We start from the raw sequence: 23872 nt of genomic DNA, 5'->3' as shown, positions 1-23872 counted from the left end.
TCCAAGCAGTCGGATACCGTGGACACCGGGAAAAGCACCCGGGGTACGAGATCTACGTATCGTATGCTTTAATACTCGAGGTCACATAGCGTTGTAGAGTTCGCCGGAGATTAAACTTATTCGATACTTCTTTTTTTTCGGCGTTGGAAAATAAGAACGACGTGATAAAGCCTGAAAATAAAGCCACTGGAGTGTTTCGATTTGCTGCCAACTCGTTATCGAAAAGCTGGAGGGGCCATACCTGGCATATCGTCGGGCTTGACGAACAGCCCCTGGGAAATCCCTGGCATTGCAATACCTCTGCTTTGTTGGCTTGCCACTCGGCTGAACACTGGTCCTTCATCGTCGTTGGTGGGATTCCTTAGTGTCGACCGCAAAGCTCACTCCCGAATCTCGGGCCGTTCTAACATTCTCCGGTATTCTCTTGGCATTCGTTCCATGTCCCACTGCGAATCCCATTGCATATTCTCGGATCAATCAGCATTAGTATTCAGTCATTTGGGAGGAGTTTCGATGACTTTGGAATTATTGACTCTCTTTGGAAAGTCTGATCACGTTTTCTCTTACAGATGTGGATGTACTCCTTGGGCCGAGCGCTGGTGGACACAACACCCCGAGTAGCTGCACTGACAGGTTCGGTATCAGTATCCCCTACATCAGCCCTGCAATCTGTACTGGCTGCCATGACTGAGCCAGATCCTCGCCGACGGGCTTCCCTCATGAATCTACTCGATGTAAGTTCAACAAATATTTGTCTTTAAGGATATGTAGGTATCTTTTACAGTTTGGTACTGACGACACTGTAAATTCAACCATATTCAATCCTCAAATTTGTCTAAAATTCCAAGACAATCGGACCCAAAAGTTAACTCATATGGATTCCTGAAAAAAATTCCAAATAATTTACATAAGTTATCGAGCTATTCTTATGTGCTGTTGATGCAGGCAACAATAACTGTTTGAATCAAATAAGAAATTATTTGTTGATTATTTTTTTGAATCAAATAACGTATGCTTTCACGAAACTTCCATTTTTTTAGAGTTGAATATCGCAGAAACTATGTAGTACTAAATTTTACAAAAAGTTCACCGTATTCGGATGAAGCTGAAACCAGCAAAAGATTCGACAGCAGAATGTCTGTCTTATGTAAATCTAAGGGTGTAAAAATATTTTTAAGTAATATACAAGCTCTTTCGCACTTCAATAAAATTTGTACATATGATTATTTGACTCTTCTACACTTAAATATCTACTGAATTGAATTTTCCGCTGACGAATATTTTGCAAGTTTCAGCTTCATGTATTCGGAATTTATCAATCTGTCACGGATTAGTTTTTAAGGATGTTTAGCCAAAACCCACATTATTCACCATAATTTTTATATTGTCTCATATGCCATGTTCATATTTGAGCCACACATTAGTAATAATCTTAATCCTTCCATCGGGACATCCTAGTGAGAAATAAATTTCTGAAAATCACTTCTTGTAATATTACGCTTAGGGAAGAAACGTGACCGTGTGAACTTTGATCGAGATGTTGCGTGGGTTAGACACTCAAGATATTGAAAAAAAAAAACACAAGCCGTTTACTTTAGATTATGGAGAATCTATCGCCGGCGAGAACAAGTAGGGGACCGAGCCATATAGGTGTGATATCTTCGATTGATTTTCGAATTCCGCTAAAAAAATTGACCGCCATTACGAGTCAAGCAACGCGACAACACCGCACAATAGATGGTCAAGGTCGGTAAAGTCGGTGACGATAATTCAGTGCTGGAAGCATGTGGACACGTATAACACACACAAATATTCATCTCACTGTTACAACCCCACTACTAGCCGAAGCGCGCGATGTTGCCCGATCAAAATTTGACTTTTACCACTGCAGTCACAAGTCCCCCATCATTTATGAACATTTCTTGAATTATTGTTCTTGAGACCGGAAAAATACGCCATAACACTTCTAATTTGATGAGAAAAATAATTTGTAACGTGAATCATTCATTTAGTCAGTGTTATTTTTCTTTTCAACTGAATTGTCCGCTTGATGAGTTAAACATCCTTACGAACATCGTAAGAACCATTTTCTCATAAGATGGAAAAATCGAGGTCGGGGGAATCCATAACTTCCGTTTGGCTTATGCCTCGCTTGTGTAGTACAGCTAGTTAGCATTTTTTTCGATAGCCGGGGAATATTATAAACATTATCTATGAAAAACATGTGACATCTTAAGAAAAACTTATTTCCTAGGGATATACCTTACACTGAGAAACAAATTTTCTAATACCTGAAACATATTTTCTCGAGACATGTAAATTTTCTTCAATTCCTTAATTCTCTCAGGCATCTCAACTCACATAATCCGAGAAAGGCCTCATGCTTTAAAATATTCTTGTACTCAAGTATGATTTTGTCGCAAATGAACTTACTTAAATCGCGTAGAAGAATCGTCAATTTTCTAGTCTTTATTGTTTTCATGATTTTTTCGTTATGCACTTCCAATATTGCAACATGTAAAATATTCATGGCGTAACGTGGAACGATAGTGATGAATGAAAATTTATTCGAGTTCCGTGAAGTGCACACATTCTCAGATTTAAGCCATTGAAAATAATTTACGTCTCTCAAGAAAATATGTTTGAGATATTGGAAATTTTTTTTCTCAGTGTAATGACTCTTCGATACATGTCCCATAACTAAGTAAACACTAAGTAAAGGTCTGACCGACGCAAAGCATCATCGATTAGCAGCATCATTGTGACGTTCGATGAGGCGTGTAATGGCTTGCTCCCTTTGACCTCCATCTGATGCTCCAGGGATGGTTAATTGATTAGTCCGGTCACTTCCACCGTCCCAGGCACTGCTTAATCTGTTCAACATGACTGCACTGCACTTACGACAGTTGACTGTTGACGTGTTACCATCATGTCTTGTTAATGATTTTTGTTGTACAAGGTGTATTGAATTAACCGTCTCAGACAGAAATGGTGGGTTTAATTAATTGAAGCCGAGTACACTCGCAGAATAGGTGATTTAACATCACGAATGTGGTGGAGTATGTCTGCAGCTGACTACAATTGCGCCTGGCGTTACCCAACCCTTTCAGGATATGCTCGGAGGGGAGAGGGTTAGTAGGGGTAAGAGACCAAGTGAATAATAAACCAATTGCGCGCAAGCTATATGCTACATTATATGTATTGCAGAAGAGATAGGGCTTCCCACGTAGTTTCCAACCATTTCGTTAAATCATTGGATATCACGGATTTTAAGGATATCCAAGTAATTCGCTCAAGTTGGCTACTTTTTTTCAAGCAACATTTCAGTTTTGTCGAAAATCTTGCCACTCCCATACTCTTTCGGATTTTTCGTGTTGAATATATTTTTTTGAGAATTTCGGTAATGAGGTAATATAGTAGAGGCAAATTTTTCCGGGATATTAATAGGTAAATATTACAGTTTTTATGTTAATTTTGAAGTATTTCGACGTATATTGTGTCAGGAATTGGTTGCTATAAATGAGTCCACACCGAAAACGGTGTGGACTCATTGGGACACCGATCGGTGTCAATTTAACACCAAATTTTTTACAGTGTAGTAACGTGGATGCTCGTGTAGATGTATAGAATTTCCCATTCTGCGCTTTTCCCTCCGAAAGCAGTTGTTAAATTTCAATTATGAGGTGTTCATTCAGATTCAACGTGTAGTGAAGCACATATTCTTGAAGTATTAAGCTTACCCAGGGTTCTCGACGGGGACGCAGCTGGTATGAACCCCGCAAAGGTGATAATTTGACCCAGTCACCCCTGCAAGTCATTTTTTACCTAAATAATTCCGACTCTATTTTCTTGTTGATTTCAATTTCTTTCATTGTCAATACCAAAAAAAAATCGGTCTGAATCAGACCGAAAAATTGACTTGAATCAGACCGAAAAGTCGACTTGAATCAGACCGAAAAATCGACCTGAATCAGACCGAAAAATCGACTTGAATCAATCCGAAAAACCGAGTAGAATCAAGTCGCTATCTACTACCTGAAACAGACAGAATTTCTGCGTGAATCACTTCGTTTTTCGGTTTGATTTAAGCCGATTTTTCGGTTTGATTCAAGCCGATTTTTTGGCTTGATTTAAACCGATGTTGGTTGGACCCGTTTCTACTTGAAATAAACTTTTCGACTTATATCAGACCCGCGAGAGCGCGCGCATAGATCTTGTCTTAAGAAAAACGTGTTATCTAGAGATATACCTTAAGAGGCTGGAAGTGCCTAACCTTTTGCCTCATTTTTGACAGATGCACTTTCCAAGGGCCCAGATAAATGACTCATAGATGCAAATGGAATTCCCATGTACGAAGGACGGATACTGTTGGGGGAGGGGCAGGAAGGGGAGAGGTTAATTGGATTAGTCCGGAATACACAAAGGTGTTGAGGAAGTAATATTAGATCAGATTGCATTTACCCGCGCACACACATAGCCCCACTTCGTGATAAACCAATGACCTTGAATGTAAATTGAATGCTCTATGTTACCCGTAATTAAATTGTTAGTTGTAATTAACTCAACAACTATTCCGATGTTTTATTTTATTTCTCAATTAACTGGTGATAAATACTGCACACGGTGCAACCGAGAACGATTGATATTAATATCTTGTATACGAGTGCTCGTGTGTGCGTGTTGAAATGACATGCAGACTGTTACCTGCCACGACTAGTATCCGGTACCGTCAATTAATGGCACGTACGCAACTGACGATAGAAATGCTTGCAACCAGTGTCCACATCGCTTGTCCCGATAAACCCTTCATCCTTCAAAAGCCCAGTGAATTTATCGATTCGATGTTGTGATGATGAAAAGAACGGAGAAGATGTATTCTGCTATCAGTTGGATTCAATTTGATGGAAAGTAGCAGTATTCATCAGGAAGATGGTTGATTCATATGGACATAAAGGTTCTCAGAAATCGATCGGCATCTCAGTAAAGAGGACGAGCGCTTTCAAGTTGATAGCAACCTAGTGTTATTTCCCTTGTTCAGACTCCACTGTCGTGTGGTCGTGACCTGGAATTCTCAATTTACTCAAATAGAATTCCACTGGTTAGTGATGATAATTTATCTCGCAAGACCAAATGACAGAGGAGAGTCCTTAGAGGATGATAATGGTAAAGGGTAAGATGAATAACTCCAAACGTCAGTGTGCGTTCGAGGATAAGCGATGATAGATTGATGATACTCAATGTAAATGCCAATCAAGGGATCCAGCCACTAATTGCTGTACTGATTTAATCGTTTTTCGACCCAGCTGGTTCAATACCCACATATTGTATGGGACATTGATTCTGGTGTCCAGTGAAACAGACGGAATACATTTGAGGCAATAACCATTGAGCCATGTGATCTGACTAATGACCAATCTACCACTCTATTGCGCTTTTCAATAATGACGCGGGTAGTTCCTACTATCAGATTTACGATAGATCCATTGAATTCATTGAACTAATCTTGTAAAAAATTTTGCATGTTGACAGGTAATTTCGGAGTACTGTCGTACGCGCCTTCAGTCGAAGCCTTTCACTCACATCGTCATGGATATGTATAGAGAGGTGGTAAGATCTTCGCAGTATGCAGCTCGTAGACGTCTTGCGATGCAGTCTCGCATGATAAATATGAAACCCCAGCGACACCCTCCGAATCATCCTCAACCACCCCCACCGCCAGCACCATCGCACTACTTAAAACATCAAGCCAAAGGGAATCTGTTCAAGTCACAGTCTCGTAATTCTCGGTCTCATCCAAATCTTCAGAGTCTTTCTGGTCATGAGCCAACATTATCCAGCCCAAAACCCCAATTTCAATCGCAAATGAACATTGAGTCAATAAATCCACCGGGTAACAGTGTTGATGTACATCATGGACGAACAAATTCACAACCAGTTACAACTGAACGTACAATTGGTATCACGCAAACTAGAAGTAATCACAATTTAGCGATAAATGGTGAACAGATTCAACCTAGTAACAATGTGTACAGCGATCCCATTTATGCATTACCAGTCAAGCCGTTTCTCAGCTCTCAGGATGTACGGGTGAATGGACTGTCAGCGAAATCAACGGTACAACGGACAGACGTTTATGCACAACCAGTGAGAGTTCGGCGTGTACGTAATGGTGGATCATCGCAACCTAACATTGCTCATCTCGGTAGAATGGCCGGTGATGAGGTTGTTTATGGTACTGGTAGAAATTGTCCACCAGCATTGCTGCATCGACAGTATTCCAATCCTCAGTTGCCGAGTAGGAATTCAACTGATGGCAATGGGGGATTGAGAAATCATGTGTCTAATCAAGGAGTAGGGAGTAGACTCAGGGTTTTCACGGGTAATTCGGATCAACAGGATCACGTGCAGCGGAATGTTGAGGCATCTGTTAAGGGTGTACATGGCCCAGTTCCACCGAAGCCACCGAGGATAATTACGAGTGTCAATCGACCAGCAGCACCTCTGCCTGATACTAATGGCGAGCCACCACCCAAACCACCAAGGTAGTTTATTTATTCATTAAATATTGTTTTCATCACTTGTGCGTAAAGTAACAATTTTACACTTTCCACACATCGTGATGAAAAACAGGGTTCGATACTCGAGGATAAAGTGTTCTTTGACGCTTGGGAGGGTAGCACTCGGCTTCGGCGAAATAAAGTTGGAAAATAAGGAGATTAACGCACAAGGTTAACACACATGTGTAGATAAATTTGAGATTGGCATGCATCAAAGTGTGCGCATCCAACTTCCGATCATTTAATTCTACAAGAAAAATCATGAAATTCTGACTTTTTCAAGATTTTTTCACTCACTTCGACTCAACCAATGGGGATGAACCCAAATGCACTGAACAAAATGCATTTTCATTAATGCATTGTATCTTCTCTGGAAAAACTACGTCCAAATTAATTTGTTATAAATTTTTTAATTGCTTATTCCAGCCACTTTTCAACACTTCAACGTTGTTTATGAAAACTAGACGTGCTAGAAAAATTTTCCAAAAGAAATTTAAAATCAGTATCAAAACTCGTTTTTGTGGTCGACGACGTCCGAATTTTATTGAACCGTGTTATTTATGCCAATTGTTCGTTCATCCGATTCAGGAACGCTATCCGCAATGGACCAAGGGCAAGACGCGGTAAGCCGGTCCAAAGGGCTCCGTCAAGATTATATCGAGCTATTACTGGACCCACCAGATGTCTCAATAAAACACAGTGTGTTGGACCGGAGTTTGTCGTTCGCGCCAATCAACCATCGAAATTACTCACTGTGGGGGATGTAAAGGTATGTTTGAATTATCTATCAAATGTTAGCAGAATATTTGCTCTTGGTAGTTCATTGATTATCAATTGGCATTTTATCATACGATGAGCAGTCATGCACTCATTGCGTTTCGATTCATTGAATAATTGTTACATTATTCTTTCAATAATTGATCAATTAATTAACGGCAGAATGTGAAAGAATTATTGAGTGTTGAGGTTTTTTTAGTATTAATTTGTTCATTATAGAAATGAAAAAAAAATACATTGAACTCATGCCGAAAAACACGAGCTTTAAATATTAAAGCTATCTAAGGACTTTGACAATTTTTTGCTTTTCTTCTATTGTAGTTGAACATCATCATTTGACCCTTAGTTTCCCGAAGTTTTACAATGATTTTATCATTTAAACTTTACAGGTCTGAATTTGAATCTCGATATTAAAGCGTTATAAAGCATTTTAAAAATCGGAAAAAAATTAGAAAGCTCACTTTTAAAGGAAGATTGCTAAAATAATTTAAAAATTTCAATTTTTGAAAATTACAACCATTTTGTACAAATAAATTATAAACCATCATTTTTCCACATTAACAAATTCCAACAATCAAATTTATTCACATTCAAGATTAGACCAGAAATCGATTTAATGCCTAAAAAAATAAGGTTCCCGAAAGTTTAAGCAATTTTTGATATTTATTTACAAACAACGAATTTTGAAAAAAATGAGAATTCTGTGCTAAATATTAATATAATATTCATGATTTTTTTTTTCAATTTTTCTCACGCAATTTAATTGACAAATTTGATGATTGAAAATTGTTAAATTTATGATGTGGTCCATATCAAACTTTAAAACATACTTAAAAATCCTTAAACATAATGCTTGTCAAAAATATTTTTTGTATCCGGTTTCAAAAAGGCGTTACAAGAATTTTTCAAAAAGTGACTTTGTTATGCGCAAAGGAAAGATGAACTCGTTATTTTACGTCAGTTTGTAGAAATTTAGGCCCCAAATCTGATGATATGATTACCATTTTCTACTATAGGACACGTCCGTGGGAACAATTGGGGCAGGTGGATTAGGCACCACGCCCGAGTAGGGAAATTAATTGCTAATAAATAGCTAGAACAAAGCTCAGTTATAGTTTGGTGTTTAATATAGTATTCCACAACAGAAAGTCGTTCCGTTTGGAGGTTATGGCGACCTAAAGAGTGAAGAGCACAGCTATTGTCGAAAGACAAAGCTCACACTTAAGGTCCGGGTGTACTACCTTTCGAACGTTATTTCGATGTTTTTTTTCATCTTTCGTCATATGAAATTGTCAATTGAGTCCTGCATCATGCACAAGTTTTGAAAACTTATGAATGAATAATCAAAAAAAAGTGGAAGAAATTCTTAATTTTTTCAAAGAGCATTTTTAATTTGTTTATGTCGCGCCGTGCAATAAGTCGAGTTTATCGCACGCTGCGCTTCGCGCAGCTTGCTCAAAACTCGACTTCTGCACGACTTGACATAAAATATTATAGAGCACTCGGTAATAAATTTCGTTTTCAACGAATGTGTGTACAGACCTCGCCTTCGGCTCGGCCTGTAAACTACACATTCGTTGAAAACGAAATTTGTGCCCTTGTACTCTAATATACTAATACAGAATAAGTTGAATAACAAGAAATTGAAAAATTTATCTGATGTACGGTAACAAATGACGGTCTGTCACCCAATATCATGCAGAGGGAAGACTGATTTCGTAAATCTTTTCCTACACTGCACAAAGACATTTATTACGGAAAAGGCTCTTGGAAAAAGTTGTAATATTTTGGAAAATTTTTTAATCACTTTTATCACATAAAAATGGCAGATGACTACATACCACTGTTTTGAAAATTGAGATACTTAGCTGTCACTTTCCATGACGAGTTAGTGTTTTGCCATCCACCATGGAAAATGACAGCTAATAGATAATTTGGCACAGCGAATCAGAAATTTGTGATTTCCACTTTTTTCAAATCATTCTGAATCTCAATTAAAAACGCTCTTTGAAAATGTTCAGAATTTTTTCTATTTTTTTTATCATTCTATCATAATTTTTGGGAATTTCTACATGATGTGCTACCCAATTGACAATTTTGGATTACGAAAGATAAAAAAAATCCAGATAACATTCGAAAGATGGTACACACGGGCCTTAAGTTGATTTTTTTGTGTGGCTACCTATCCATTTAATATTCACACTCTGCACTGGTTAACTGTCCGTAGCTCTGCAGGCCTATCTTTAGTAACACACCGGCTCTGAGGAGTACGCCGCATACCTCTTATCAAGTCAGATAACTTTCTCGCGTGAAGAAGCTCACCATTTTCATTACGTCATAAAACCTTGAAAATTCTCCAAAAATTACATAACAATTTTTTATAATTATCAAAAATGACTCAGTATACGTAACTGTACAGCTGATCGAAAGTTCATCACTAAACAATAAATTACTTCATGAAAAACTATAAAAATGTAAAAAAAAGTTATGGAAAATTGTTTAGAATGATATTTTAAATAAAAAACGTAAAAAAAAATAAAAAAATTTCCGGTACCGGGAATCGAACCCGAGCCGCCTGGGTGAAAGCCAGAAATCCTAACCACTAGACCATACCGGATTAGTTGAAATGTGTTCATACAAAAGTGGTTCTTCACCATCGAAAGTATTCCTCAAAGACTAAAAATATATTTTCGTTTCCCAAGTGCCCTTGGGTGGTAATCGCCGCCACAAGTCAGGATGGCCGAGCGGTCTAAGGCGCTGCGTTCAGGTCGCAGTCCACTTCTGTGGGCGTGGGTTCGAATCCCACTTCTGACAATTTTTTTTTTTTTTTTTATGCTTATTTTATATCGCTTCGAGTCTGATGAGACTATATGGCGATTGATCAAGACTTTAAAAATGGTTAGATCTCACCATTCTACCCGGCCAGGAATCGAACCTGGAACCTATCCGTTGTGAGGCAACGGCCTTAACCACTACGCCAGGCCACCGGGCACAAAACAATTTTATTTTTACACTTATTTAATAATTATCTTTAAATCTTGACTTCAGAACGGCTGTGGCGGAAGAATAGTTGTGATATTACTCACTGGACAACGGATTGACGTGACCTGTGATCCCCAAAAGATAACAGCCGGCGAGCTCTTTCAGGTAATTCAATTAAAACCCACTGAAAACATAAAGCAAAAAATCTAAAATCAATTTCACCCCGATGGAACGATAACCAAAGATTGATTGATGGCATTCATGCAAAACGCCACCTCGATGGAGAGCAGTCATATGCTGTAATTCATTGACCCCTCTCTCATCCACAAGAGCCAATAATGGCGGCTGAGCGATAAGTGTTACAGTGATAAATTTATCCAATCATATTGACTGATAAAATACCCATTCATAACAGCGTAAATCCAATAGTTTGAAAGCTATTCGTAACCAAAACCATCTGAAGCTCGTCAAGAGGGTTTAACCCCTTGATCTAGCAAATTCCAACATCCTCAGGCTAAAGGCAAAACTGGGCAATTTGCCAGAAACCATTTCTCCCTCACTTCCATGCTACCTGTGATCTCGTAACTTCTCACGTACTTCAAAAACCACACAGTGTAAATCTCCGAAAAGCTAGAGTTTATCCGCTTTTCACTATTCTTCCAACTCTACAAATAATCCACTTCTCACACTGATCCATCATCCGTTCCTAAAAGAAGATCATCTGTGGAAATTTTAATGAGTCGAGACCGTAGCTACGTATACGTAATCGGAAGTTTAAGGTTCAACTTTTTAATAAAGTTTCAGCCCCGAAATTCTCCTTCACTTTGAGTTTTATCCGATAGGACATTTCTCATTAAAAACTTCCAGATATTGTTATATTCAGCCTTTCTCACTCGATTCCATATTGCTGGAGCCTTCGAATCACGATTGCGAATTCACAGTGTGAAAATGAAAAAAAAATATTCAAAAGGTGCTAGCATCCATGATAGAAAAGATTGCATGCAAATAATGAAAAATTCAGAATAGATATTTTATCCCCCTTTTTTCCTTTTGTAGCAGAGATTGGGAATAATAATAGAAATCGAAGATATCAACTCGGCTGCTTCTATTACAGGCAATCGTTCAAGCGGAATCACTCGACGAGAACTTTACCCTTGGTCTGGCGGCATTATTGGCCGGGGATTTTGCTATGTTACCACCGGAGACTAAGCTAAATAAGGTAGCGCCTCCAGGCTGGTTAAATAGTGGCAAAAGTAAGGGTCCCCTGGGTCTGCCGACCAGCTTTATGCTTTATCTACGTCTGCGATTCTTCCTTCCCTCCTTGAGAGGAATCAGGTAAATCACCTTTTATCATAATTACTGCGACGAATTATTCACTTTTGAAAAATCAAGTGTAACGATTTTTGAAGCCTCTATTCCGCTTATCAAGTGATGTAAGATGATGTCTGTATATATTTTTTTATGTACTGTAATCTTTTGTTTACAGTGATAGTAAAAAAATGAAATTCATTGTAAAAAAGAAATACATATATAACATAGTATATATGTATATATTATATAATACATACTATATACACTAGCAAAGTGGTAACACGGTTTAAGTCGACTCATCTCCCAATTGAGTTTTTGGGGAATATTTCCGAATCTAAGGGAGATAGCGAAATTTTCGTCATTACATTTGTTGTAGCTATCAGTCGGCTCTACCAAAAAGGTTATAACAGAAATGTTGCCATCTCCCTTAGATTCCGAGATATTCATTGAAAACTTGTCAATAGTCAAAATTGACTTCTACCGTTTTACCACTTCACTACTGATATGTTTTATACTGTAATTTTGTTTAACCGTAAAAAAATTAATACAGTTATGTAAAAAAAAATATATATAAGATAGTATATATGTATATAGTACATAGTACATCCCTAAAAAAAAGAACACAAAAAGCAACAGAGAAAGGAAAAAGAAGGTGAAGATGATTATGACGATTCCGAGTAAATTATTCAACAATTAATTTTCCATTGTGAAAAACTTTGTTGAAACCATTTTTTTTCCTGCATATTATTGAGATATAAATTAACGAAAGTGAGGAACGGTAAGGTTTTACTACTCTGAAAAGTAGTAAAACCATATCGCGTATTTACCCATGGAAAAAATACGCGCGCGAAGCGCGCGTCCTCTTCTAGTCCCTTAAAAAACGTCTATGTAATGTTTTCTGTCACCGATCTATTCAGCCATAATTTAACTCTAATTCATAAGTATTACTATAGCCATAACTATAGTTATAGACACCCATAGTTATAAATAGTTATAAGGGTAGGTAGGGGATTCTCCTTTTTTAAAAGGAGAAATGGTTATACTAAATCACTATAACTTCGTTAATTTTTTGAATTATCGAATTCCTTAATTTTCAAAATATGAAAATTCAATATTGCCACGTACATAAGCATCCTCTAAAGAAATGGGATACCCCAAAGAGGTTGAAGTCGTGCAAATAAAGTTTGTCCAAGAAAATTTCCAGTAAAAAAATCCTTCTCCAATACAAATAAAAATCTCATTATCAAGAGAACATGCATTTACCAACTTCTCCACTAAAATTTCTTTCCCCCTCATTTCAGAAGTTGGATATCCAAGCACTTGCTCTATCTCCAAATAAGAAGATGCATACTGGAGCAGCAATTAGTTTGCCCTTTGACCCAACTCGTTAACCTAACGGGTCTAGCCCTGCAGGCGGAGTTTGGTAACTACAGTGTAAACGTGAGTATCTGGATAAAATTCCCCTGCACTTGTCCCTCAAGAATGCAATTCTAAGGGATTGTTTTTCCCATCAGGAGCACGGACGAGGTGATTATTTCCTGTTAGAACACTACATCCCCGAGTCGCTTATTCTCAATCCGGACCATCAGAATTCCCATTTGACCACAGAGGCCCTGAAATCCCGCTTGCATCAAGCCCATCGCGATCGTCGTGGTCTTGACGCGAATAGCGCTGAAGAAATGTTCATAACTCATGCACAAGGCCTTCACGATTACGGCTCACACTTTTACATCGCCACAGTGGACACCAGGGAGTTGGAAAAAATTGCCGATAGAATTAAAAAAATCGAGGCAAATCACCCACCAAGCGGCCCCGCTGATCGTGCATTATATCCTGACACTGATAACATATATCAAATTGATGGCGCCGACTACTCACTGTACGGTAAAATTGAATATTCGAGGCCGGCGACTTACGGAAATATTGAACCCACAGAGATGATGAAAAATCATAAAGACGACATTTACTCGGTTCCGAAGAAACCCTCCGGCGTGAGTGTTGCTGAAAAGAACAACAATAACATCAGTAACAACAGTCACAATAAGTCTCGATCTAAAAAATCGGAGACCAATGTGTGGCTCGCCATACACGGCCAGGGGTTGAAGTTGTTTGAGCGGGCTGGTAGACCTAGAGAAAGGACCGAATTAATTCGCGTTCAGTGGCGAGATATTCAGACACTGAGTTACAGTAAGAATTGCCTAGTTGTTTACACAAAGTTTGGGGGAAAAAGGGCGAAATTCAAACTTCGAATGGATCATAAGAAGAGTTACTATGCGTTTAAACTCACATCACTGCATCATCAATTCTTCCTCAAACTCAAGTCTGAGCTTACTTCGCTCCAGGGTTTGCATAAGGACTTTGGGGTGGCATTGACGACTGAGAGTAACTCGCCGAAGGTAAAGAGTGGTGGGAAAACTTCATCATCGAAGATATCTATTGCTGAGGGGGGTAAGGGTGGTGATCAGAAAGCTATTCCCTTGGAGGAGTTGCAGAATAAGGAGAATGAGAATCCTCAGAGGGATGTGGGGCAGGGAAAGTGCGATGATGATGAGCCAGTTTGTTATACTCCTGAGGAGGATGCACTTTATGCACAGGTTAATGCGAGGCTTGAGCCTGAGGGGGCGTCCAGGGACACTGAGGATGAGGGGGAGAGAGCGGAGAGGCAGATGAGGATTGAGGAAGCCGAGGGGGAGGCCAGGGATAAGGGGGCTGATGGCGACTACAGTTACTCGAATATTGGGGGGACTTATGGGGGGGTTAAGCAGGGGTCGAGTGAGGAGAGGGTGGAAGTTAAACATCCAGAGGAACTTTATGCAGCGATCAATAAGTCTTTGAGCAAAAAGAATGGCTATCCCACGCCAGAGGAGGTCTGGGATGTGTCGGGAAAGAATGGGGCGACGAAGAATCTTGCGAAGGTATGATTGCAATTCTTTTTGCTTCCGGACGGAAGTCTTGTAATCGGTCGATTTTTGATTCTCTAAGTTTAATTGGAAATTATTTAGAATGGCATGAAACGTCGAGATATGATGTTCTTAAAGAATGTCTGTACGTCCGAATATGCGTACAAAATTCTGGGAATTTTTTTTATACATTTTTACAGAAAAAGGATTAAAATGATAGATAAAAATCTGAAATTTTGGCTCGAAATTTCAGTTCAATCGGTACTGTTGTTTTTAAGATACAGTTATTCCAAAAACCTTTTCTTTTCTCAATATCTTGAAAACTACTAAAAAAATGAACTTTTTTTGGCGTTAAAATATTCTTTATGATAATATTTATCGAATCACACCATAATATGCCTAGCCCACCTAATATTTTGTCCCTAAGTTATAAAATTGCTGTCATCTTATTATTATTTCATTGAAGAATTCATTTCTTTTCTATAATTATTGCATAACCGAAACGACAGACTACTATTCCTCGTTTCATATAAAACGAGCATTGGCCGGGGGCATCTAATAACGAGGAAGTAGTGCTAAAAATGACATTTCTTGCTTGCACAGAGAATACAATTTTTTTGAAAAGACTAAATCTTTTTTTGGAATAAGTTTTCAATCTCGGCGCATGCTTCGCATGTTTGGCACAAAAAAATCCTTTTTTATTCATTTTTAACAAACGACTCATTTGGTACAAGTAAAACTTGTTTGAGAACTCTGCTGTTTTTCTCTCAGTGTGGGACGGACGAAAGTAAAATTTTACTACATTGCGTTTGATAAAAAATATTGTTCTCTGGCACAGAAAAATTTCTCCACACATGTGAATGGTTATGCAATATTGAACAATCTTTCGCATTCACGGGATAATTTAAACAAATTACCCTCGCGTTTACTCAATTTTTCCAAGTCAGCGAAGTAAAGTTCACTATTCTTCTCGCATTTTTTGCCCTGATATAGGGTGAACAGAGTAATTACCGGACGGTTAAGGGAAATTCGAGTTTCACGGTAAGATCTAAAATAAAAGAATCACCTAAATGGGGATATGATGGCTTCCATACCTTCAACAATGTTTTAATTAGCAGAACAAAATTATTTCAAGTGAGAATAATAAAACAAAGACTAATTAAATTAAGAAATAGTTGAATGCAGCCAAAACCCACAATTTCTGGACGACTGGGCCGTATTTTTTTTTATTTATTTGATGCCGATCAATAGAAAAAATGAGTTATCACATGATTATACACGAGTAATATTATTGAAAGGTGAAATAATCAGTACAATTTTCATTTTATTTATGGAATATTGAATGCAAGTTGAAATCGTCCAGAAACTAATCCCCTTCCCGAAATTGAACTGTTTACCCTACGGTGAAAAAGATCTAGAAATGCATTTTACTCTCGATTACATGAGTTGTTGGTTATTTTTCTCCAACTTTTTTTTCCGTGAAGACATCTATGAAAATTTCGATGTCTTGATTGAGTTTCGCGATATTTTACTAGAAATTCATGTCAAAATATTGCATTTTTTATTTTATAATCTCTTCAAAATTTCTCAAATTTAATCCACGGAGTTGAAAATCATGAGAATGAACAACAAAATTAAATTCATATAATTTTTAAAGTATCTTATATACAGAGATTTAACTGCAATCAATGGATTGCACTACATTCACCCTTATATTAGTGGAATATCGATAGTTTTCAGTTTATACGATTTCTTTTTACTTAAAAAATTGTTTTACTAAATGCAGGTAAAAACATCGAGCCTCCCGAACTACGGAACTCCACGTCAGAGCACTGGTTTCCGGACACCGAGTCTTCCACGGCGGCTGGGGGTAAAAATGGGAACTCGGGCGATATACAGCAGTCTGGTTCAACGAGATCCCAGCCTTGCCGACGACCTAGAATCCCTCTCGCTGAAATCAGACACCGCCTCCTCGATTCAATCGGCATCTGTACATTCCACAGAGTCTCCGATGCCCGAGGCTTATGTACTCAGTGAGTTGAAAGAGATTTTTCAAGTTTACTGATACCTTTTTCAGCATTTCTCTTGATCGTATTACTCCTGTACATTTCCTCTACTTCCCGTAAATGTGAAAATTTTTAAATCATTAGCGGTATTTTCCTGCCAAGTTGGGATTTTCATTTTCATTTTTATTTTACCTGCGAGAGATCCATTTATAATCCCTTCAGAGTCTATATCCTCTTTACGAGCCCGCCATTTCTGAGGATTTTTTTGCAAAATAAAATCATAGAGGATTTTATTTTCAACTGTCTTTGATACATTTTTACTTAATTCCTCTTCTCTTTGACTTTGCGAAATTCACATGGAGAAAGTTTTTTGAGAGATAATTCAGTAGCGAAGCGGTAGAGCCTAGGGGCAGGTCACTTAGAAAATCACTGGACCGTTTGATTGGAAATCAAGGAAGAAATCACAAAAAGTCACTGGGAATCAAGTGATTTCCATTTTTAGTAGTGATTTCTTATGACGTCTGGCAATCATCGAAAATCAGCAGAAATCATAAAGTAATCAGGTGATTTCTGAAATAATTAGAAATCATCGATGAATGCGAACCCCAAATTTTTTATTCGAGCTCACTTATACGATCCCCTCTGACCCTCATGACCTTCTTATGCACATGTCATTTGATTCTTACTATCACATCCATAAGGGCTTTCTGAACTCTTTGATTCCCCGAATTTTACCCGTGACCCTTGATTGACCCTTATGATTGATGACCCGAAGGGTCCCGGAGATTTTCGAAGGTGGCCGAGCTAGTCGACCAGAATGTTTTGGAATTTTAGTTGCGTTTCAAACAAGGCAATTAGGGAAAGTTCTCTATCTCTCGATTTGTAGATATTTCTTAAAAACTCAGCGGATAGCTAAGATGGCTTAAATTTTACCGCTTCGCTACTGAATTATTTTCTCGGTCAGGAGCAAGTATCAGATACATTTTCTGTTTGAATGAGAGCATATTTGCTATTGTGGAAATTTTCGTTTCACGAAATTTGAGTGGGGATGACTGAAAATATTATAGAATGCAAAGAATAGTAATTTTGATTTATGACGAATTGTTAAGAAGAGTACGGATTGATGTCATAATATTTATAGTTGTAGTAATTTTATTGGAGTATCACATAATTGTGTGAATATTCACTAACAACAGACAAGTCATATAATTTTGTGACGCAAATCAAATGAGATGACTCCACATACATAAATCCCTCAAAAATAATTTTTTCAAAATTTCTCGAAAACTCGAGTCTAAATTTTTCCCACACCAAAAAATTCCTATGACAATTCGTGTCACAACTTTCCATGGTAAGTAGCTGCATACAGCTATTTCCCATTTTTCAAGGAAAAAACCACTTGTATCAATAGAAACTCTTCTAGCCTTCTTGTAAAAGGCTATGAATTTAGTGATAAAAAGTGGATGGTAACGACAACATTTTATATCAGACGCAGATATCAGAACTGACGATGAGACATTTAGAATAGCCAACGACGAGAGCATGTCAGCATCGCTGGTGGCGAGACTCGAGGAGTTGTCATTCACCGAGGAGAGAATTCTCCATACGATAAAGCTGGAAAGGGGTCACGGGGGGAGTATAGGGCTGCAGGTTACCGAGGGTAACGACGGAGGAGTATATGTCCAGGCAGTTTCCGTTGGAGGATCCGCCGATATGGCTGGAAATGTCAATAAAGGTACAATTCCTTTTTATTCGTCGTAATTTTCCAGTGAATCTTAAGTTTACGGAAAACTACCTACGTTTTTATGCTATTTCAATTCGAACCATAAATAACTTGATTCATGACTTGAGAAGAAATTAATGACAGTAATCTGAACTTTGCGCCATGAATTCTCAGCTAAAAGGGGATGAAAAAATCTGAAAAATGGCTTTAAAATTTGTTCCTTTCTCAGGAACCAGATGAAACGAGTTGGGGATAATATGAAGGGGATAAATAATGTTAAGGAATGTTTAAAAATACGAGGTGGAGGCAAGATGGCGACGTCCATACGGGGTTGAATAAGCACCGATAAGTTCAGCATTTTTTCCATATTGCCGACTGATCGATAATGCAGGGAAAATGCTAAAGTTATTGATATCCCACTTAACCTCATGCATAAGTAGCAACTTCGAAAATTATTTTTGTTATTGTGAAACTCCTAGGCAATCGGAAACTTTGCACATGGTTTCTTAATATATCAAAGAATGTATTTTAAAAAAATCATCAATTTATATATATTTTTTTTATCGTCTCTGACTATGTCATAATATTGTCAATGTATATAAATCTCAATTTTCATCATCGAAAGTTTTCATTAGTGGTAAGAATAGTAGAATAGAACTCAAATTGGGTAATTATTCCAGGTGACAGAATTGTCGCAATAAACGGGCAGAGTTTACTTAATCTCCGTTACGAGGATGCCCTGAAGTTGCTGCAGAGTTCATCGGAAACTGTTGAGCTCGTTTTATCTCAGTTCACATCTAACAGAGCTGATGCACTGAGGCAACATCACCAGGAGCCAATTGTTAATAATTATCTCCAAAATTTGAGATTTGATATCTCGTCGGAGGCCGACGTGTCCGGGATGACTAGCAAGTGGCTATCCCATAAGTGCGGGGATGTTGCTTCAGTGCAGAATACGTCCAGTGCATATAGCAGTGCTGCCTCGAGTGCAATGGGTAATCACAATATCAACGTGTATCAGATTGAGGATGGCTTTGCACTCAATTCAGCCAGTATGTTGCTGAGCATCGAGGACTTTGACGTTAGCAGAACGAGTCGTCAAGTTTTTATTTAAAAAGGTGAGATTTTTGCTTGTATTTAACCAATTTTTCGATTCTTTTATTTTGATTGCAAATGGTCCGGAATTTTAAGAAACGTGAAGAAATGATGTTTTTAGGGTGCTTGTTTCATTTTCTATTACATCACGCTGACTGCAGATGATAAAATATTAAGAAAGTGGAATTATTCTATTTTTCTCTGACCTAAATTATTTGGGCAATTATGATTAGTTTATTCATGCTTCATAGAATGGTATTCAATTCTTTTTTATTTGTTAGACGGGCTTCATAAACATTCTACGCAAGACGATGGTACTCATGAAAACCGCCTTACTTGATCCATTCGTTTGAGATATGCGGCAAAAATACGAGTTCTCATTTACGATTTTCGATATTTCCCATCCTTTTTTTTTAGTGACAGTTCCATATTGTCAGTTATTTAATTCATAGTCAATTCATAATGTAAATTATCAATTATTTTATTATTTTTCAATAACGCTGCGCGAAGCGCAGCGTGCGATAAACTCGACTTATTGCACGGCGTGCCATAAAATCGATATCGGTGATTGGTGTTTATTTCAGGAGGAAAAGTATCCTATTCGTTTATTAGGGTATGTGCTGAATTTCCCTTATTCAGAGGAGAAAACTCTGCGAAGCAGGGAGTGTTCGAGCGAATATGCTTGTGTCAGTGGTAATAACGAGAATGTAGCTGTTCTTTGCCATTGATATATTGTGGATAAAAGTCTGAATAGTTAAAGTCGGAGCCAATGAGTTTTCACGGCTACATTAATATAAGCCGGTATCGAACAACAATTTCTCCTCCTCTGATCACTGAGAGTGGAGATCTAAGGCTCCCTGAGAGAATTTTTGATGAAGTTAAAAAATATTTTTAAATGAGTTAATGACATAACGATCTATGTGTGAAATCATTCATTTAGCTTTTGTTTTCTAATATAAAGTTCTGAAATGGATTGTTATTTGCGAATTATTAGTGGAGACTGGGGTGAAATGGACCGCTTTTCATCGTCATTAGCTCAGGATTGGCGTATTGGAATCAAACGAATTCGTTATTATTTGCCACCTTTGAATTTTATAATTTGACACTACCCTTTTTGCCTCACCTCTATTACTTATTAACTTTATTCATCGTGATTTCAATGACTTCAATGTTTCTGAAATCACTGATTTCGAATTACCCCCTAGCCTGGTAACCAAACGCGACTCTGTGACTGTGGTCACCTACCCCGGGGGTTCCCCGCCGTGTTATTTAGGCTATAGCGTTGCCGAATTCATTCTACACTGCCCGGGCGCGTTTAGCGAGCTTCCGGCAACGTCGCGTGATGGGCAATTTCATTTAACATGGGAAAAAATAATGCATCTGTTCGAAATAATTTGTTTTCTTTAGGAATTCCGGGAAATATGTTGTTCTAAAAACTACTATAATTCTTTAGACACTTCAATTGACAAAGTCAATTTTTTTTTTAATTTTTCCGATTAGGCAGTCAATTCTAATTGAAGAAAAACGAGGCGGGGCGGGGTTCCTTCAAATGGTGACCAATCTAGGGTTAATGAAATTATTCGAAATCATGAAATCAGCTCCCGTGACGCTCGAAATCACCGAATTAATTTTTTCCGAAATCACTGAAATCATCGCTGGAATCACCCGAAATCGACTTCATTTCGAAATCATATTGTCACGCCGTTATGGAGTGAGTAGCCCTTCGAACTAATGATTGATGCCGATCAATGCTGTCAGTTTACATCTAGCTAGTTGGATTGAAATAGCAACGGAAAGTATGACCGAAACTATGACGTGTGAAAAATTGACGTCACACGTGACGTAATTTCGCATCCCTGCCCTCCAACAGTCAATCCACTATTATTTCCCCTTGAAACGACAAATCCTTTTCTTGAGGATCTAAGTTCCGTCATTTCGAAAGTGGAATCAATGAACTTGATGGTATAAGTTACCTCCCTAATTAAATTACAGTCTATCTCGTTAACGAAGCCATGGAAAAAGTACAGCTCTGCGCAAGTGCCAATTCTCCAACCGCTTCTTCAATATTGACAGTCATTCAATATTTATGAGGCACTCCAGTTTGATAATGAAGTCCATCAATTGATAATTTAGGATAACAAAAAAGATTGGGACATTGACAGTTCATTAATTAACATTATTGATAGTCGATATTAAATCAAATATTGACGAAATAAATTCAAGTGATGATTGAACTAATCGAGGCGTAAACGCAATTGCAGTATTTTGACGTTTGACACTGTGACTTTTTCTTTAAATTGATTATTCGTCAGTCTTTCACATAAAATGGTAAATACATGTATTGACGAATGCCCTCAACTTCAGCAGTTCCACATTTGTACAATACAATCCGTGTGACATTGTTATTGAACGAGTATTACAGAAGTAGTGGAAAGAGGGGCGAGAGGGGAGGGTAAACTCGAAAGTAATCTTTCACTCCTAAGGAATCATCCTCCAGTCGTTGCCGAGCGTTCAAACTCACCTGGCCACTACCTCCAGGTTATCGCGATTTCCGGGGTTGAAAAGAATTTTCATTTCACCTCGATTTATAGCCATGAATAAAAGTAAGATAAATCTACCAATTTCCCTCTATTCGTGAAATTTACTCGAATTCTTTGGAATAAATAGGGAGAGATTTATTTCTGTAAATCCTGAGTTATGGATATTAATGAAGAAATTTTTAACGGATCTAGTTATGTTGATGTTAAACTAAATTTTGACATTTGCATTTTTTTATTTTTTGTCTAGAGTGTATAATTTTGAACCACGAATGGAAGTGTGATAACTCCAGCAATTTCCGTCTATGCGTGTAATTTACTGGACTTCTTTGGAATAAATATGAAAAGATTTTTTTCTATAAATTCTGGGTTGTGGAAATTGATGTAGAAACTTTTGGCGGATCTAGTGATCAGTTGAATTTCGCATTCTTTTTATTGTGTTTTCATTTATAGTGTTTTCATTTTGGTAATACGATTTTCTAAAAATACGTCGGAAATAACATTTTCAACATTTTCGTTTAGAAATCCTCAATTATTTACTAGATAATTCGATATTCATTAAAATATGAAGCAAATTATAACATTGATTCAAAGTTGTTATCGCACATTCATTGTAGTTGTTAGATTATGTATGAATTCGTAAGGAGCGGGTATGATTGTTGATGACTTTTCACAATATTATTTTATTGCTCAAAGCTCGTAAATCTACAAGTTTTTTTTCGCTATTCATTATATTCTCTGAATGTTAAATTAAATTTCGACATTTCTTTCCTTCTCTCATTAGTCTAGAGCTTATAATTGTTAACCACGAATGGAAGGGTGATAACTCCAGCAATTTCCGTCCATGCGTGTCATTTACTGGACTTCTTTGGAATAAATATGAAGAGATTTTTGGCGGATCTAGTGATCAGTTGAATTTCATATTCTTCTTAATTGTATTTTCATTATTGGTAATATGATTTTCTTAGAATACATCGGAAATAACTTTCAACATTTTCCTTTAGAAATCCTCAATTACTTACTAGATAATTCGATATTCATCAAAATACGAAGCAAATTATGACATTGATTCGAAATTGTTATTGAATATTCATTGTAGTTGTTAGATTATGTATGAATTCGTAAGAAGCGTATATGATTGTTGATGACTTTTCAAAATATTATTTTATTGCTCAAAGTTCGTAAATCTATGAGATTTATTTACACTATTAAATCAAATTTTATTCATATTTAATGGAATGGTATTCAGTTCTCTTTTGTTTGTTACGCGGGCTTCATGAAAATTCTACGCAAGACGCCTGCACTCATGAAAACTGGCTTACTTTCTCCATTAGTTCGAGATATCCGCCATGTTCGAGTTCTCATTTTCGATTTGAGATATTGCCCATGCTTTTTTTTTAGAAAGGATTAATGTCATCATTGCTCATTCCCGAATGATTACAGAAATCCTTCAAGAAGTCGAATATGAATAGACATTTTTAGATGTTTTCCCATCAATAACAATTCCCACGTTCATCAATTCCGAATGTCCCCATGAATATCAAACGAAAATTCTTCCAAAATTGAATTTTTATCTGTTCCAGTCGACCCAGAAAACCCACCTCCAGTGCCGCCTCGCCGAAAACGTCGTCGGCCATTACCCCAGGGTGCCACAGCCCCAACCCCCCCATCACCAGTAAATTTATCACGCATAAGAAAATCCCCAGCACCGGCAATGCACCAACCATTCGATTCACCGAAATCCAATAACAACACGTCAGTGCCTCCCTCCTCACGTACAGCGACCTCAATTTCAATCGTCGCCATTGAATCGCCACCCCACAATGGTAATAACGACAAGAGCCCTCGGGATAAATTAACCTCAGGACGGGAAGAACTGGCTGAGAATGCAAAGAGCCGATACCCCCCGTTACTCTTCACCCTGAAGGACTTCGAGAACGTGATGTCAGCATCGACCGGCGGGGAATCCCCTGCCTTTAAGAAA

At 37.7% G+C, this 23872-nt stretch overlaps 1 protein-coding gene and 2 non-coding genes across 3 annotated transcripts in view; 2 read left to right on the top strand and 1 right to left on the bottom strand.

Moving 5' to 3' along the window:
* The window catches only part of LOC107035878, a 93058-nt gene extending 69519 nt beyond the window's left edge, over positions 1 to 23539 (top strand). The window contains exons 4-14 of the mRNA XM_015253505.1: positions 570 to 734; positions 5530 to 6542; positions 7146 to 7326; positions 10383 to 10481; positions 11431 to 11651; positions 12929 to 13067; positions 13142 to 14542; positions 16314 to 16560; positions 18023 to 18268; positions 18937 to 19374; positions 23472 to 23539. Coding sequence (XP_015108991.1) covers positions 570 to 734; positions 5530 to 6542; positions 7146 to 7326; positions 10383 to 10481; positions 11431 to 11651; positions 12929 to 13067; positions 13142 to 14542; positions 16314 to 16560; positions 18023 to 18268; positions 18937 to 19370 — 4146 coding nt within the window. The 3' untranslated portion in view covers positions 19371 to 19374; positions 23472 to 23539. The remainder of the gene's footprint in view (positions 1 to 569; positions 735 to 5529; positions 6543 to 7145; positions 7327 to 10382; positions 10482 to 11430; positions 11652 to 12928; positions 13068 to 13141; positions 14543 to 16313; positions 16561 to 18022; positions 18269 to 18936; positions 19375 to 23471) is intronic.
* Trnae-uuc lies at positions 9880 to 9951 on the bottom strand. Its single transcript has one exon. It is a non-coding gene; the product is annotated as a tRNA-Glu (tRNA).
* On the top strand, positions 10065 to 10148 carry Trnal-cag. The gene has a single exon. It is a non-coding gene; the product is annotated as a tRNA-Leu (tRNA).
* Positions 23540 to 23872: the final 333 nt, after the last annotated feature.

The sequence above is a fragment of the Diachasma alloeum genome, unplaced genomic scaffold (genome assembly GCF_001412515.2).
Source record: "Diachasma alloeum isolate Michigan unplaced genomic scaffold, Dall2.0 Dall_scaffold_00201, whole genome shotgun sequence".
In the NCBI taxonomy this organism is placed as follows: domain Eukaryota; kingdom Metazoa; phylum Arthropoda; class Insecta; order Hymenoptera; family Braconidae; genus Diachasma; species Diachasma alloeum.
The sequence above is the reverse complement of the archived record's forward strand: the minus strand, read 5'-3'. Positions and strand labels throughout refer to the sequence as shown.